General features: G+C 34.9%; 1 protein-coding gene across 4 annotated transcripts; it reads left to right on the top strand.

Moving 5' to 3' along the window:
* The first annotated feature begins 1,300 nt into the window (after positions 1 to 1,300).
* On the top strand, positions 1,301 to 17,655 carry LOC101892287 (cleavage and polyadenylation specificity factor subunit 6). Of its 4 annotated transcripts, XM_005187493.4 has the most exons (7): positions 1,302 to 1,814; positions 1,880 to 2,125; positions 4,238 to 4,711; positions 12,623 to 12,778; positions 12,965 to 13,803; positions 16,466 to 16,495; positions 16,569 to 17,655. In XM_005187493.4, the coding sequence occupies exons 1-7, from the start codon at positions 1,758 to 1,760 to the stop codon at positions 16,843 to 16,845; spliced, it is 2,079 nt and encodes a 692-aa protein (XP_005187550.1). In that variant the 5' UTR covers positions 1,302 to 1,757; the 3' UTR covers positions 16,846 to 17,655. The 4 variants fall into 4 exon arrangements, with proteins under 4 accessions (XP_005187552.1, XP_005187550.1, XP_005187553.1 ...); XM_005187495.4 differs by lacking the exon at positions 12,623 to 12,778 and having other exon boundaries at positions 1,301 to 1,814; XM_005187494.4 differs by lacking the exon at positions 16,466 to 16,495 and having other exon boundaries at positions 1,304 to 1,814.
* Positions 17,656 to 17,930: the final 275 nt, after the last annotated feature.

Here is a 17,930-nt window from a genome sequence, read left to right as displayed (position 1 = left end):
GGTTGCAATCGATAATTTAATATCGTTTTCAACTATCGATTTAATTATTACTTAGTTCTTTCTTTCTTTTATACAATGTTCTCAATGTCGTTTGAACTACTTCGTTTTCTCTAATATGATTTGTTTACAATTTTGCTCTGTTCCAAGACTCTACTATTTTGGCAATTCTGTCGATTTCATAAAGGTGAAATTGGTTATGGTACTAAATACTTTTACATTCTTACAGTTTGGGAACATACTATTTCCCCACTATAGTAAAATATTTTGTAAAAAAATATTAAAAAAAAATAATAATTTTGTACAAAATACTTATTTTTATTTATTTTATTTATCGTATCTTAAGCTAAAAACTTTGTCGGAATGAAATCTAAATTTCTTTCCAGTTGTATGCTTATATTTAAGGAAGAACTACAAAATTTACATTTGACCATTTTTGGGACATCAAATAAAGAAGTTTATGCTGCAACACGACTCCCATTGTTATTGTAATTTTTGCTCAATGACATGGTAGAAGAATACAGGTAGTCGCATCGGCACAGCTGCTAGGACAATGATCTGTCAAACCAACTTTGGAATTGTAAATGTTAAATGAATTTTTTTTTAAATTTGTAAAAAAATTTTAAAAACATGAAGTATAATAACTAACTTATATTATATTATATTATATTATATTATATTATATTATATTATATTATATTATATTATATTATATTATATTATATTATATTATATTATATTATATTATATTATATTATATTATATTATATTATATTATATTATATTATATTATATTATATTATATTATATTATATTATATTATATTATATTATATTATATTATATTATATTATATTATATTATACAGGTAGTTGCATCGACACAGCTGCTGGGACAATGAACTGTCAAACCGATTTTGCAATTGAAATTCTTGAATGAAAAATTATTGAAATTTGTAAAAAATGTTTAAAATACATATTATTACAACCTCTGATTTGCGCCGTATAACAAAACATATAAAATCTACTTATTTTTACGAAACACTTCATGACGTACTAATGTTACCAAGCGTTGTTGCACTTTTATAAAGGAAAAAAATTGTCAAATGATAAATTTTATAAAGAAAATATTATGTATATTATGTTTTCTTACACCGAGAATCCAGCCCCCGGAATATTTCTGTTTTGGCAACAATTGGTATTGCCAACACTTTTCAAACGTGACAACCAAGTGGCAACCCTGCAAGACGGATGTGGTTATCCGAAAATGTGATCGATAACCAGCCAGTATAACAAATTATATTTGTCTCACTCATTGTGATTTCATTTTATTTTTTCATTCGCTGAAATTTTGGCTTCAAATTCGCCAGGAAAAAAAGATAAATCAATTTTTGTCCAAGAAACGTAAAATTTATAAAAGTTCATATAGTTTATGAAAAAGTTAAAAAACATAGAATCAGTGAATGCATTAACAATTGCTCCAATTATTAGTTATTTGGGAAAAAGAACTGTACATAAGGAGTTCTAGTGAAACGAGGTAAAGTTGAAAAGGTGCAAGCTGTCACCGGTTTCGGGTCGGTGTGTGCTCGCGTAAAAGTGGTACGCGTATGTATGTGTAGAAAAAATATTTGAGAAAAGAGTGGAAAAGATTTTAATCCTCCGTCACACTGCCACACTTAATATAGTGTGTCTGCGGCGGATAACTATTCTTCGGACCATATTGGGAAAATAATTTTATATAAAATAGGCGAAACAAACAAATATGGCTGACGGCGTGGTATTGGATCTCTATGCAGAAGATTTAGATACACAAAATCAGGTAAGTCGAATGGACAGATAATTAAACAAAAAACTTGCTTCTAATGTGTTTATTGCTAAATGTAGGATGAATTTGCTGGCGATGGGGTTGATTTGTATGATGATATAGGAGGGGCGCCAGAAGCATCCAGTAGTGGTGCTGCAATAGCACCAGCAACGGGTGGTGGAGAAAGTCCCAGCGCAGGCAATAATGGCGCAGAGGGTGGTGCTGCAAATGCCGGAACAAATGGAGTCTACCATCAAGGTGCTGGTAGTTTGGCTCCCAATCAAGCTGGTAGGCGTTTTCAATTGTATGTGGGAAATTTGACTTGGGTAAGTGTTGTTTATTTGCAAAAGTTGGTCAAGGACGTGGCATAGTGTTTTAACAAGCATTCTGCCTAAGAAAAATGAAATTAAATTGGTATTAAAGTTGTGATCGCACGAACTTGCCCAAAAAAACTTAATCTAAAAATAAATGTAGCACCTCCAAACCGCAGATGTAAATTGAATACCTATAACATAACAGTTTTAACATTCTACCGGGAATTTGTTTTAATTTCAATCGAAAAGAAGGTTCGCTTGTTTTTTATGGGTATCCTTCGAAGTTGTAACTATTATCATAAAAAAACAATATTAAAAATTGTGTATAATCACAAATATAAATAATAAGAGGCTCCCTAGCCATATGAATAGGGGAAGTTTTATTATCATGTAAATATTTAAGTCCAATAGCATTTTATTATAAAATATGTCCGCATAATGGGTTTTAAATATTCAACTAAAAGGATAGCGTTTATAAAGATGGTTAATACACTATTTTAATCCAAAACAAGTAAAAAATCTCTTACTTACAAACTTTGAATACCCTCCACAATTTGCAACGAATTTGACAGTTTTCAAAAAGTAAAATCCGTTAAAAACTCTTTTAAAATCTTGAAAATACGGAATGTAGCCGACGACATTGACCTGTATAAACAACTTTTGTTATAAGCCAATACAACATTCAAATGCAAAAAATTGGTGAATAATGTAGCTAAAATCGTTAAAATACCGATATGGGGGCTATAGCAAAACGTGGACCTGCACTGACAATTTTCTGTCATAGGCTGTAGAAGCCATTACGAAATTCAAACACCAAATTTGAAACAATTCCCTTAAATAATGTCGCTAAAATCATGAAAATACCGAATATCAGGAGGTACCGTTATATGGGTGCTATACCAAAACGTGGACCCGCACAGAAAATTTTCTGTCATAAGTTGTAGTATCCATTACAAACTTAATACCTAATTTGAAAAAATTCTGGTCAATAATGTCGCTAAAATCATTAAAATCAAATCGATCCAAAACGTGGATCTGCACAGACAACTTTCTGTCATAGGCTGTAGTCTCCATTACGACCTTCAAATACCAAATTTAAAACAATTCCGGTGAATAAGTCGCTAAAATTATCAAAATACCGCATATCGGGAGGTACCGTTTTATGGGGGCTATACCAAAACGTGGATCTGCACAGATAATTTTCTCTCATAGTATTGTAGTATTCATCGTTGTAGTATTCATTACGAACTTCAAATACCAAATTTGAAACAATTCCGTTAAATAATGTCGCTAAAATCATGAAAATACCCAATATCGGGAGGTACCGTTATATGGGTGCTATACCAAAACGTGGACCCACACAGACAATTTTCTGTCATTGGTTGTGGTATCCATTACGAACTTAATACCTGATTTGAAACAACTCCGGTGAATAATGTCGCTAAAATCATTAAAATACCGATCCAAAACGTGGATCTGCACAGACACAGACTTTCTGTCATAGGCTGTAGTCTCCATTACGACCTTCAAATACCAAATTTAAAACAATTCCGGTGAATAATGTCGCTAAAATTATCAAAATACCGCATATCGGGAGGTACCGTTTTATGGGGGCTATACCAAAACGTGGATCTGCACAGATAATTTTCTGTCATAGGTTGTAGTATTCATTACAAACTTCAAATACCAAATTTGAAACAATTCCGGTGAATAATATCGCAAAAACTCAATATTTAAGGAGTTATGGCCATTTTAAAATATTTATTAATTAATGCTTAAAAGAGTGACCACAAATTATAGTTAAAAACGCCGAAAACTCAATATTTAAGGAGTTCATTTCGTTCGGTTGCCACAGACGCAAGGACATCGCTAAATGGACATAGAATTTTATGCTGGTTAAGAATAATTTACTTTGTGGGGTCTAAAATGTATGTTTTGAGGTGTTACAAACGGAATGACAAACATAATATACCCTCCTTACTATGGTGAAGGGTATAATAAGTATTTCGTTGACCGATTTTGTAGATGTGGTTTTTCTTCTAATTATTCTCAAAACACCTATTCGATTTTCATTTTGGTATCAATTGCTTTGAATAAATCTAATCTTTGTTAATTTTGTTTTAGTGGACAACCGATCAAGATATTGCCAATGCTATACGCGATATTGGAGTCACTGATTTTCAAGAAGTAAAGTTTTTCGAGAATCGGGCCAATGGCCAGTCCAAAGGATTCAGTGTTGTATCATTGGCTTCGGAAAATAGTATGCGCTTGGTTTTGGAGCGTTTGCCGAAAAAAGAGTTGCATGGCCAGGCGCCAGTTGTCACATATCCAACAAAGCAGGCCTTAAATCAATTTGAGAGTCTACAGAAAACTCGTCCAGTACCGCCGCCACAACAAAATGGACCACCAAGAGGCCCGGCGCCACCAAATATGATGCCAGGAGGCCCAATGCCACCACACCCGGGTGGACCACAAGGCGTACCGCCAGGACATCAGCCACGTATGCCTATGAATCCAAATATGCCACCAGGTCAATTTAGGCCACAGCATATGCCACCCCAAGGACCGCCAGTAGGCCAGGGACCTCCAAGAATGCAGGTATGTTGTCAAATAACAAGCAAGTGTAGCGAGTACCATAGAACGTATCATAGCTCTATATTTGTCCATTATTACAAGTATTGTTTATTATAAACTATGGGTAGTGTTTAAATTTGTATTCCTACACACGCAAAAGACTGATGTTTACTACATTAAGGATAACTCCATGTTGTTATTTACTTCTTCATTTAATTACAATATTTTTAATTTATAACTGAAGTGGTAATGGGTTTTCTTCACTTATTCATTTTTATTTTATTTTATCAATACATATCTTCTATTTGTTTTGTATATCCTCTTTAACATTATCTCAATTGTTCTGAATGCCTTTAAGTTTCATTTCCTATACATTTCTTGTTCATTTATTTTTTGTTAATTCTACCATTCCTTTGCAACAAAAGAAGATCCTGAAAATTAATACAAATTTAATATTGTAGAGAATTGATGTTTCCTTTTCTAAATTCTTGCTAAACATAAGAATGAAATGTATTTCAGAGCAATTAAACATAAATAATCGGTAGCAATTATTATCTTTTTAACTGAATCTAATCACTTATAATATTAAGTCTATCCATTGTTTATATAAATACAGTAAAACAAAAACATTGCTGTTTAAGAAAATCTGTGATATGTGATAGCGGCAAACTCATTGTTGCCTCAAACAAAAACCTGTTTCTTTTTGTTAGTATTAACAAAACTCAACGACACCCACAACCAAATTATGTCTTCTCTTCTCATTGTTTCAATTCAATTTCCACCAAAATTCAAGAAAACTACAAGTTACCATGTAAAGAAAATAAACAAGTATTTTTAGAGATGTATTTTTAAGTGATATCTTGTTGTCAATATCTTTCTCTGCCAATTAATTTGTTTGTTTTTTTTTCGATCGTGTGGTGATGTCTGTTGTTAATAAAAAAGAAAAATAAAAATTACTTAGAACGTGCCACAACAGACATCAAAGTCACTCAAAAGAATTTTGAAATGTGATACCATATTTATATATTTTTTTTTTGTTATTTCATAAACTCTTAGTATCGTAAGATTGCATGATGTTTCTTTTTTAAACAAACAACTTTTTTCATTCATATCTTTTTATATACAACAACACATACTCACATATTACCCATGTAAATATCAGTGATATGTACTTAGTACTTAAAAAACCTATACTTATAATCTATAACAAAAAAATATGTTATAAAAAAATGAATATGTTGGAATTGTTTAACTTCAAATCTAAGTACAAATTGTGATGATAGATGAGATATGTCTTTGCATACATATGTTTAAATGTTGTTGTTCCATTGTTGTTGCCTATTATTTTTGAAATTCAAATTGAAACCAAAATGATATCAATTTATTACCTACTGTCAGATAATACTATTTTGTTAATGGAAAAAATGAAAACAAGCAAATAAAAATTAAAACTAAATTTCAGTGAATTAATATTTTTATTTTTGGGGGTATACTTCCAGTTTTTCATTCTCAAAGAATAAAAACGCGTTTACCTTCGTTCTTTGTTGCATCAAATTTGAATAATTTTGCTGAAAACACTGCAACATTTTCAAAAAAGTTCGCTGAAAGTCTTCTAATTAAATATTTTAATCATATTTAGATTTATCCCTGCACCTGCTTTTTTTTTGTCCTAAACGAAACGAATTTCGAGTGATTTACTTAAGTATTGTTAATTTTGATGTAATTTTTAGAACTATGTGGTAGTGTTGATCGCAAGCTACCACAAATATATTCTAGTATTTTTAAGCTGTTACACGGTGTTCTACAAAATTGGTCGTGTATCACAGTCTGGAACATAAAAAACTTTGGAATTGTAGTCTAATATTCTTTGTTACGCCTTAAAAGCTAATCGCTACCACTGATTATGAAAAAGGGGGTAGAAATTGAAGTTACATGTGTCGGCTTCTGAGAGTTCAAATTCCGCTGAAGTTTTCTTCTAAACCTTGCATTTAAGTAAGTACTATCTTTGGTTTGGATTTAAAACCTTTTTTCCACAATGGACTAAAATAACAAACAACGTCGTTAGATCAGGCAAAACTATTTGAATTTTACTTTATGTCTTTTGCCAGAAGGGAGTATCCGATTTGATCCAAACTTGGTACATGGTAATATTATTGTCAATCTTAGATCGAGTTCGAAGATGAGCAATATCTTTCCACTCCTTCTGGTACCTCCCAAACAAAATGTCAACATTTTCAAAGAAAATAATTTTCTGCACTGAAAAAAAAGAATAATCCGATTTTGCTCTAACTTTGCAAATCCTAATATTGCACTACGTCAGGTGCGAAAATGGACAATATCGGTCCACTCCATCAAGTACCTCCCTCACAAAGGGTCAAAATTTTGAATATCCGTGAAGCTCATAAAACACGATATTAACATCCGATACCATTCAGATTTGGTACAAATCAATATTTCTTTCAACACTAGATATGTTATAAAGATGGTACAAATCGAACCATTTTTTCTAGAAATTGCATTAATTTTACCAATTATTTTAATTATTAAATTTTGAAACATTATATGCTGAACAATTACGTCCGTTATTTTTATATTAATTCTATTATTAGGAATTTATCAGGCACCCCCACAAAGGGTCGAAGTTTTGAATATCCAAAACGGTCATAAAATCCGAAATAAACATCTGGTTCTCTTCAAATTACGCACATCACAATATTTTTATTAACCCAAGGTCTGGTATTAAGATGGAATATATCGGTCCACTCCTTCTGGTACCTCCCTCACAAAGGGTAACAATTTTGCGTATCCATGAAGCTCATAAAACGCGAAATTAACATTCGATTCCATTCAGACTTGGTACATCTTAATATTTCCATCAACACAATATCGGTTATAAAGATGGTAGAGATGGCACCATTTCTTCTGGTACCTCCTCTACATAGGGTTCAAGATTTTTGGAAAACAAAACGCTCAAAGAAAGCGATATAAGCATCCAACTTTCTTTAAATTTCACACATCCAAATATTTTTGCTAACGCAATTGTAAATATGATATATGTCTTCCAACCCTTTCTGGTCACAAAGGCTCACAATTTATAATTTTTATATTTGTCATAACTTGCGAAACAAGTCGGCGATTCTTTCCAACCTGCTATAAATAAATATTTCTCTCCACCAGAAAGCTGAGATGAATATGTAATTTATGATTTCGCATAAAATTTTATATAAATGTTCAATTTTCTTGCAATTTTGCCCATACCAATATTTTTATTTGTATTGGATGAAGCATGAAAATGGAATTCTTCAGTCGACTGTATCTAGTAACTCACGCACAATTTAACATTTTCAAAAAATTATCACATATCTCATGTAAAATGAAGGAAGTTACTAACATAGTCCAAACCTGGCACGTCGCAATATTTACATCATATTTATTTAGGTCCGATCCGAATTGGTCGAAATTGACCCATTCCTTCGAAACCAACGCCATATAGGGTCAACCATTTGAAAAATCATAACAGAAGTCTAAATATATTTAAATAATCGAACATCGGCTGAGAGTATACATCAGTCGACAAAACAGACTGACACTTTTTAACTTGTTTAAACAACGTTTGATTATTAGTGGAGAAAAATGGTCCTGTTTCCAAGGGGATAAGGCAGGGGGGGGAATACCATGGCTTCGGAAAGAGCCACCAATCCTCATCAGTTCCCTTGGTTTTTGTTTGCGAATATATATGACATACTTTTTATATATATTTTTTATATTTTATATAAAAATAAATACCTTAGTATTCAAACAAATAGAAGTAGACAATAAAAATATTGTAGAAATGAGGATAACATCGGTTCATTTATTGATAACAACTTTCCCCAAGATATTCATCATTCGTTCATGTAAAATTGGATGTTACTTGCAGTAATTTGCTGTGGAATATCTCTAGTTTCTAAAGATTTGCAATTCAGTCAAGTCTTACTACCGCAATCTTAGTCCTGATTTAGACAAGTCGAGTTTACTTGCGACAAATTTTCTCGTTCTCGTTCGTTGTTTTCAGTCATTTTTATTTTTCATTATTGCTTTGCTGTCATTGTTATATCGTTTTTTGTATAAAAGTAAAAACGCAAAAAGAATTGCCAGTACGAGCCATTTTTTCTATTTCAATTCCTCTTGCCCCTCTCTCCTACAAACAAAGAATTGCCGCAAGAAAACTTGCCTAATATAAATTCGGGCTTACCTTTCAAGCATTGAGTGATGAATGGTTATGGTTATTTTTGAGATTTTGTAAAGTCTATGCATCCATGACATAGCCCAAGTGAAGAGTCGATACAAGACTAAAAACGCTGTTGCATTACATGTCCCATTGAATGTCTTCCCCGATAGGAGATTTTGATTTAGGCTTTTTTATTTAGGTTTAAGGAGAGAGGAAGTGTCCTTGCGAAGAAAGCTCTTGGATATTTTCTAAAATTGCAGAAAAATAATTTATCATTTTAAAGGAGTAGTAGCACTACAATTTTGCCTATAAATTGGAGGAACAATATACCCCCTTCTAAGGTTTTTGTAAATATTCCACTTTTTCCGTAACATTGCCATCTTTAGCAGTATTAGTGCTACCAAACGGGAGAATATTCAACCAAAAGTGACTCAAAGTGAAGATGCTCTTTTTTGTCCCTGATTCCATACATATTTTTTAGTATTTAAATTTAAGTCTCAAATATTCGCAATGAAATGGAAAAAAGATGACAGAATATGTCACAACTCGAATCCATGGCAGAATTAAAGAGGTAATCTTATATCCCAAGTTGTTTATGGTAACCCTTTTTATACCCTCAGCCATATATACTATTTGATATCGCCAAAACAAGTACCACCCCCGCAAAGGGTCAACATTTTAAATAATAACTCTTATAAAATGTGAAATAAGAATCCGATTGTCTTCAAATTTCGCACATACCAATATTTGTACCAACACAAAATCTGATGTAAAGACGGAATATATCGGACCACTCCTTCACTTCCACTTAATTTAAGCACGAATTTTTCCTCTTAAACTTGTTTAATATATTCGGGTACCTTTCCCTGGAGAACCAATGTATCTCGGCATGAAATATAAAATATATATGAAGACTACTTGTAAAAGCCTAGTTTCGTTATACAGTTACAGTTTTAAATCATTGGGTAATTATTCTGAAACCAGTGCTTCTCTGTGAAGACTACAATGAGTTCACAAAGCACAGTGACTTTTCAAAGAACTCTTGTAGCCACGTTGCAATTTTACCGACACAGTTCTTCCATTCCGACCCCTTTCTTTATAAAATAATCAATTGAACTAAATATTTCGTCGCTTGTTCCTACAGAACAAAACATCTATATTTGTTTGCTTGTAAATATGAGTAAATTAATATAAGAGAATATTGACGGACAATTGGTCTGTTCCAGTACGATAACCGATTTTTCCTTTATGATACCGGAGAAAATTTGTAAAAATAGTAGATTGTTGCAAGTACTGGAAGTAGGAAGGCGTGGGGTATGGGTGGCAGGCAAATACAAGGTGAGATGAAAAACTACAACAAAGTCAAACGCCATAGTTTTTTTTTAATTTTATTGCATAAAAGCAAAAAATATCGGAAATAGCATCAAATTTTAGAATAGGCATAGATTTGTTCGAATTGTTTACCTTTGGTACGAATTATGGCCTTCAAACGGTATTTTGACCCATTCCCGGCGAAGCGCTTGCTTGAGGTGATCGACACTGGTATTTTTTTGTGTCAACCTTGCTTTCCAAAATACTCCAGACACAATAGTCCAACGGATTGGTATCCGGAGATTTTGGAGGAGCCTCATTTTGTAACCATTCTTGGGTTGCGCGTGCTGAGTGCGATGGTGCCTGAGTCCTGTTGGAATGTCCAAGGTCTGCGGTCAAAACGTTTGCGTGCCTAAGGCTTTAAAACCTCCAGAATGTTTTCGCGACAATATTCGGCATTTATTCTGATGCCACGGTCGATTAATACGAGCGAAGAACGACCATCGGCTGTTATGGCGACCCACACCATCACCATGGCCAACCGAAGGTGCACATTTTCGGCTGACCCCTTTGGCAAGTAAACACGATCATTTTGTTTGTTTACAAACTGCTGAACAACGAATGTTTTCTCATTGGAGAAAACCAAATTCGGTAGTTCACTACTTTCGGCCAAGCGAAGCAACTCTTTAGCTCTTTTGAGTCTATTTTCTTTCTGTTGCTGTGTAAGTTCTAGCACTTTTTGGAGTTTCAATGGCTTTACCCCGAGCTCATTTTTCAATATTTGCCATTTTTCGGCCACTTCGACGCGGGTTTCGATTATGTTGCTTCTTTACTTTTCGAACCATTTCTGCTGATGTTGCTGTTTTCTTCCGTCCACTTCCTTGACGTCGGGCTACGCTACCAGTATCACGGCAACGAGCGATGGTACGAGACACAAAAGATTTATTCACATTTACATGCTGGAGTACTCTAACGATAGCCACTTGTGGTTTCCCGGCCAAATATAAAGAAATCACAATATCACGCTTGAATTCCATCACGAACAACTTCTTTTCTGGAAAGTTCACACCAAAATGCTTTAGTACGCTTGTAAACAATATAAGGGGCTGTCACTGGAACAATTTTAACGAGTGGTCTAGAAATGACAGCAGTCTGAATTTGGTTCCAGTTTTTTCATCTCACTCTGTATTTATTTGTCTTATCTTGCCATAATTCAATCCTGGGCCTAACCTTGTAAATAAGAGTAAATTAATACAAGAGAATATTGAAAGACAATCTGTTGATCTGTTCCAGAATTACAAGAATTCAAAAGTTTCTACTATGATAACCGATTTTTCCTTTATGATATCGGAGATAATTTGCAAAAATAGTAGATTCTTGCAGGTACTGGAACAGAACAAATATATGGGGAGACGCGGGGTAGGGGTAGCAGGCTAATATAGCGCATTAAAAATTTGAGTTTTGGAATGTCGGGGACAGAGATTTTAGAAACACAGAGGTAGTATTTGCGCTTTTGGCTGTGCGTATTTCAAGAAAGTTCCTATATTTCGTTTTCACACAATATTTTCTAGTGTTTCCGACCCATACTTTGGGTGTGTCATATGGCATTTATCTGTTTTGAGAAGAATGTAATTCAAAAATTGAATCTCAAATTGCAAGTAGCTGAATAAGATTTTTGTTTATCTCTAATGTTCTGATATCTCAAAGAGTCGAAAATACCTCAGGCAGTTTATCATGCTACAGACTATATGTTCACGGTGTCATGCATTTCAATATATGTGATATTTTTGATGCTCGTAATATTAAGATAATTATAATTTTTCCCAAGCGCAACGCAATTCTCATTTGGGATACATAAAAATTTAGGGGGGCAATAGTTCCCTTTAAGTTATGTTCTCGAATGTCATATTCGTTCCACGAAAAGTAAATCTAAATGTTTTACAAAAAAAAAAAAAAACTAAACTTTGCAGACAGCTAAAAATCAAATTGCATTCTTATGTAAAGAATACATAACGATTATGTTTTTTAACGTTTTAATTTTATTTTTGTTATGCCCATAATGTTTAATAAATAAATAAAATTAATACATATCTTTTTCAACATAATATTAAGTCACCACCACACATACATATTTTCAAATGTCTTAGTCTTACGTACATTGCAACATTACATAGATCGTAGTCTATAGAGTAGTTGAGATTTGTATAATATAAATTTGCAATATATTTACAATATGATATAGTTACTATTGTCTATTATTTCTTATTCCATGTTCATCATCCTCATCATCCAACAACAACTTGTAAACAAAATTGATAAACCAAAAACAAACAAAAATTACGTTAATAAAAAAAAAACCGCACAACATTTGCAAACCACATCCACCCACCAAATAAAACAATGGACAAATGCAGCCACCAATGCATCAGGGTCCGCCGATGGGACCGCAACAAGGGATGCAAGGACCACCGCGATTTGGCCAACAACAGTCACAATGGCCGGGGCAGCCGCGTCCGAATGGTCCACGACCAGGACCTATGAATGGGCCACCGCAACGTCCGCCACAAATGGTAACCGCTTAATTTTACAACTTTTTTATGATTAGTACTGTTACCTTTAATTAGAACATTATTGTCTGTTGTTAGATTAAGCATTCAGAATGTTGAGATAATTAACCGATGTAAATGTTTCAAAATTCGAGGGCTGCTTTCTAGATTGAACCGTTTGGAGGAATTAATTGACATTTGTGTTTTTAGTTTCAGGGACCTCCCGGCGGCATGCCAATGCGCGGCCCCAGACCAGACTGGAGGCCTCCAATGCATGGAGGCTTTCCGCAGGGACCGCCAGGTGGTCCACCACAGGGACCACCACATATGCAAGGTCCACCAAGGGGTCCTCCGGGTGGCCCTCCTCAAATGGGTGGTCCTGGTGTTCCTCCACCAGGCGGACCTCATGGAGCACCTGGTGGTCCAGCTCCACATGTAAATCCCGCATTCTTTAATCAGCCAGGCGGTGGACCTCCACAACACCCAGGGGGTCCGCCGATGAGTGGTGGTCCACCACATGGTCCACCCGGACCCCAACAGGGAATGAATATGCCACCCCAACACGGTCCACCTCCCCATTTCGCTCAGCAGGGAGCACCTCGGGGGCCTTGGCCCGGTCCGCCAGGACCAGTTAAGCAACAAACGTTCCCAGATCCCCAACAGCCCATGGGACCTCAATTAAGTGAAGCAGAATTTGAAGAAATAATGGGCCGCAATCGCACCGTCAGCAGTTCGGCCATTGCGCGTGCAGTATCTGATGCCGCAGCCGGTGAATATTCCAGCGCAATTGAAACTTTAGTCACAGCAATCTCATTGATCAAACAATCGAAGGTGGCTCACGATGAACGTTGTAAAATATTGATCAGCTCGTTACAAGATACATTACACGGCATTGAAACAAAAAGCTACAACAGACGCGAACGGTCAAGATCACGCGAAAGATCACATCGGCAAAGACCGCGACGCGAAAGATCTTCATCACGATATCGTGAAAGATCACGCGAAAGAGAACGTGATCGCGAAAGGGAACGAGATCGTGATGCTGGAGGGTAAGTAAATAAGCCGACGTTGTTGCAGGTGAATACGGTCATAAAGGAGTATTGAGTAGTCCTTCAAACCGTATTCAGCTGCAAATAATCGAGTGGCATGCATACATCTAAAAATGTTTTATAGTTTAAGGCTAGTTTTATTTGGAAGAATTTAAACCAGCATTTGTATCGTAAAAAAAACTATACATTATAATAATAGTTTAAGGCATGATATATTCCTGTCTGTATATCTATATGTCTGTAGAAATCACATGGAAGCTTGCAATATTTAAGATTGAATTTTTAAATTCTTCACTGACATTTGTGTTTCCCATTTAAATGGTCCCCCTAAACCTCTAAAATCAAAGTATAGTGAATTGGATCGCTGCAGAAGAGGTTTATGTTACAATTTTTTATAGCCATGCTTTTGAAATGTCTACCAAATAAAGGTAACATACGATATTTAGTATTTTTCAAATCCCATCCGAGTTATTCAACGGAAGTAGTTAAAATTTGTGAGTAGCAGTACTTGAGAAATTGTTTAATACCAAAGAACAACAGCATATGTACATTAAGACAATCGTATTGTTTGTGTATTTCTGGAATTGAAATGTTTATGATTTTGATTTGTTTGGTGATTTTGATTTGTTTGAATACCCTTTACCATTTGGTGGAAAATACATTGAAAAATACTGTTAAAATCACAAAAATACCGAATATATGAAGTTAGTGTTATATTGAGGTCTACACAAGGACGAATATAGGGAGGTACAGTTATATGGTGGCTATACTAAGACTTGGACCCGCATAGTTCATTTTCTGTCACAGACTGTTGTACCTATAACGAACTACAAATACAAAATTTGAAACAATTCCGGTGAATTATGTCGCTAACATCAAAAAACTGCAACAAAGTCAAACGCAATGGCCCATTCCCGGCGAAGCGTTTGCTTGAGGTGATCGACAATTTGGTATTTTTTAGTGCCAACCTTGCTTTCCAAAATACTCCAGACACAATAGTCCGACGGATTGGAATCCGGAGATTTTGGTGGCCATTGTGTGCTGGAAATGAGCGAGGAACCTCATTTTGTAACCATTCTTGGGTGGCGCGTGCTGAGTGCGATGGTACTGAGTACTGTTGTAATGTCCAAGGTCTGCGGCCAGAATGTTTGCGTGCCCAAGGTTTTAATACCGCCTTCAGAATATTTTCGCGATAATATTCGGCATTTTTTCTGATGTAACGGTTGTTTAATAAGAGCGGAGAGAGACCATCGGCTGTTTGTGGCAGCCCACACCATCACTATGGCTGGCGCTTGAGTTCTGGTGACCGAAGGTGCACATTTTCAGCTGACCTGTTTGGCTGCTGGACATCGGAGAAAACCAAATTCGGCAGCTATTTTGAGTCTATTTTCTTTCTATTGCGGTGTAAGTTGCACTTTTTGGAAATTCAATGGCTTTACCGCGAACTAATTTTTCAATATTTACCGAATGGAATATTGCGGTAAGATCAGCTCACGTGCCATTTTTCGGTCACTGCGACGCGGGGTTCGATCAAGTCGCTTCTTTACTTTTCGAACCCTTTCTGCTGATGTTGCTGTTTTCTTCCGTCTACTTCCTTGACGTCGGGCTACGCTACCAGTATCACGGTAACGAGCGATGGTACGAGACACAAAAGATTTATTCACATTTAACAGCTGGAGTGCTCTAACGATAGCCACTTGTGGTTTTCCAGCCAAGTATAAAGAAATCTCACTACCACGCTTGAACTTCATCACGAATAACTTTTTATCTGGAAATTCTCACCAAAATGCTTTGGTACGCTTGTAAACAATATAATGAGCTGTCACTGGAATAATTTTAATAGCTGTCGCACAAGTGGCTTAGAAATGACAACAGTCTGAAGTTGGTTGTAGTTTTTTCATCTCACCCTGTATGGAGGTACCGTTATATGGGGGCTATACGAGAAAGTGAACCTGTATAGACAATTTTCTGTCACAAAATGTAGTACCCACTACGAACTAAAAATATCAAATTTGTAACCGTTCCTATGAATTGTGTCGGTAAAATCATCAAAATATCGAATATGGGGAGTTATAGCTATATGGGGGCTATACCAAAACGTGGACCTTTGTACCTCATTTTCAATATCAAAATTCCTGCAGACTAAACACACATCTGAGTTAAATGTTATAAACCTACTTCAATTCGTTCGAAAGCTAGAGTGATTGCCATAGACAGACGGACATCGTTAAATCGATATAGAATTTTATGCTGATTAAGAATATATATACGTTGTAGGGTCTAAAATGTATATTCCGAGGTTTTACAAACTGAATGACAAAATTAATAGTATGGAGAGTAATACTATGGTGGAGGATATAAACATTTAAAAGTTTGTGAGTTAGTTTGAGCGTTCCGTTATTTGTTTCGTTTGTTTTCGTACGCTGAGTGGGACATATTTCCAAATTCTTTTGAAACTAAAAGTTTGTGGAGGAAATATTTTTAAGTTTTGGTATTAAACATTATTTAAATCATTTTATAAATTCGATTCCTTGTGGTGGTGGATCAGACCATTTAATTTTAAAATCTCTATCTCAGCCATTCGGTTCTACTTATTTTTATATAGCATATTGTCTTCACAAATATGTTTCATTATTTTAAAACCTTTTTCATTCAAATACAGATCCCGTAAACTTGATGTCGTAGCTAATAAGTATGTATGCATGACCAGTCAGGGTAATAACTCAATATTAATTTGTAACTATTTCCTTTTTTTTAATTTTTAGTTATCGTGATCGCTCAAGAAGCCGTGAACGAGAACGACCCAGTGCCAACGACCACTATCGTGATGATAGCTCCAGCCGCTCGGCAAGAGCTCGAAAAACACCAGAGCCTACGGGCGGAGACGTAGGCACCGAAGCGCCATCGAAACGTAGTTACTACGAAGAACGTTATCGATCATCCGATCGTGATCGGGAACGTGAGCGGGACCGTGATCGCGAACGTGATCGCGACCGTGATCGTGAGCGTGAACGCGACAGAGAACATCGTTCCAGACATTAGTCACATTGACAGAAGTACACATAGAAGATTATTTAACTTGCAACAAGTGATCATCGATCGTTACCTTTATAAATAGCCACACCCAATTAATGATCCTAATCCTATGATTTAGATATTATCAGAAATTCAAATTGTATTGAAAAAAACAAGAGACTACCTATCCTATCTAATATAATTTTGGGACAGCTGAAATGCGGATTAAGATCTTTCAACCTAAATACCCAAAATGACGCTATGATATTCATATATGGAATGAAAGAACAATTGAGATATGGACTGTGTGTGCAAACATTGCGCTGCAATTTAAAATCAAAAGCCTGATTAATCCCAATCTCAGTCCGCTGCAAAAAACAATATTCTCACCACTCCTTTATTTCTTATTTAATATCATCAATCTTAGACACTAATAACTACGCCTACACATACATACATTGTTTGTAAATTGATATTTCAGTTTATTAATAAAAATACAAAATATATGAGATAATTATAAAAAAAGTGTTGGAATTCGTATCACTGACAAACTCCAAAAGAAAAAAAACACATTTACCATTTGTACCAAAGAAATGTATGTACTTAGTTTATTGTTTCTAGAAATTAAGCTTCCTCATTTCCCCATGTACAATTGAAATTTGTTTCATTATTATTAACTATGTAAATTTTTGCCAGGGGAAACTTGATATAATTTTTGTACTTCAATATCAAAAATAATAATTAAGATTAGTTTTTGTAATTCTCATAGAAAATGGAAAAATATGCAAACCGCTACAAAATATGCATATTGATTAAATATGTGGCCTTTGAAATATACACTTTTAATATTGTGTATTACTACATGAAAAATGGGAATACTATGAATCTTACTGGTAGCCACATATCCATGGTAAAGAAACAAACGCCGATTAAAATATTCGTTGTCGTCGTCGAAAATGAATACGAGGCAACAATAACGGTATTAGGGTTGTCGTTTTTTGTCGATAGCGATGAATTATTGCTATTATCATTGTCGATACAACAGTCGACGTGAAGTCGTTTTTAGAGAATCGGCCCTATTAAGGTTGTCGTTCTCGCAAAATGAAGTCGTG

Source organism: Musca domestica, unplaced genomic scaffold (assembly GCF_030504385.1).
Source record: "Musca domestica strain aabys unplaced genomic scaffold, Musca_domestica.polishedcontigs.V.1.1 9, whole genome shotgun sequence".
Classification (NCBI taxonomy): domain Eukaryota; kingdom Metazoa; phylum Arthropoda; class Insecta; order Diptera; family Muscidae; genus Musca; species Musca domestica.
Note: the sequence above shows the minus strand (reverse complement) of the source record. Positions and strands in the feature narration are given on the sequence as shown.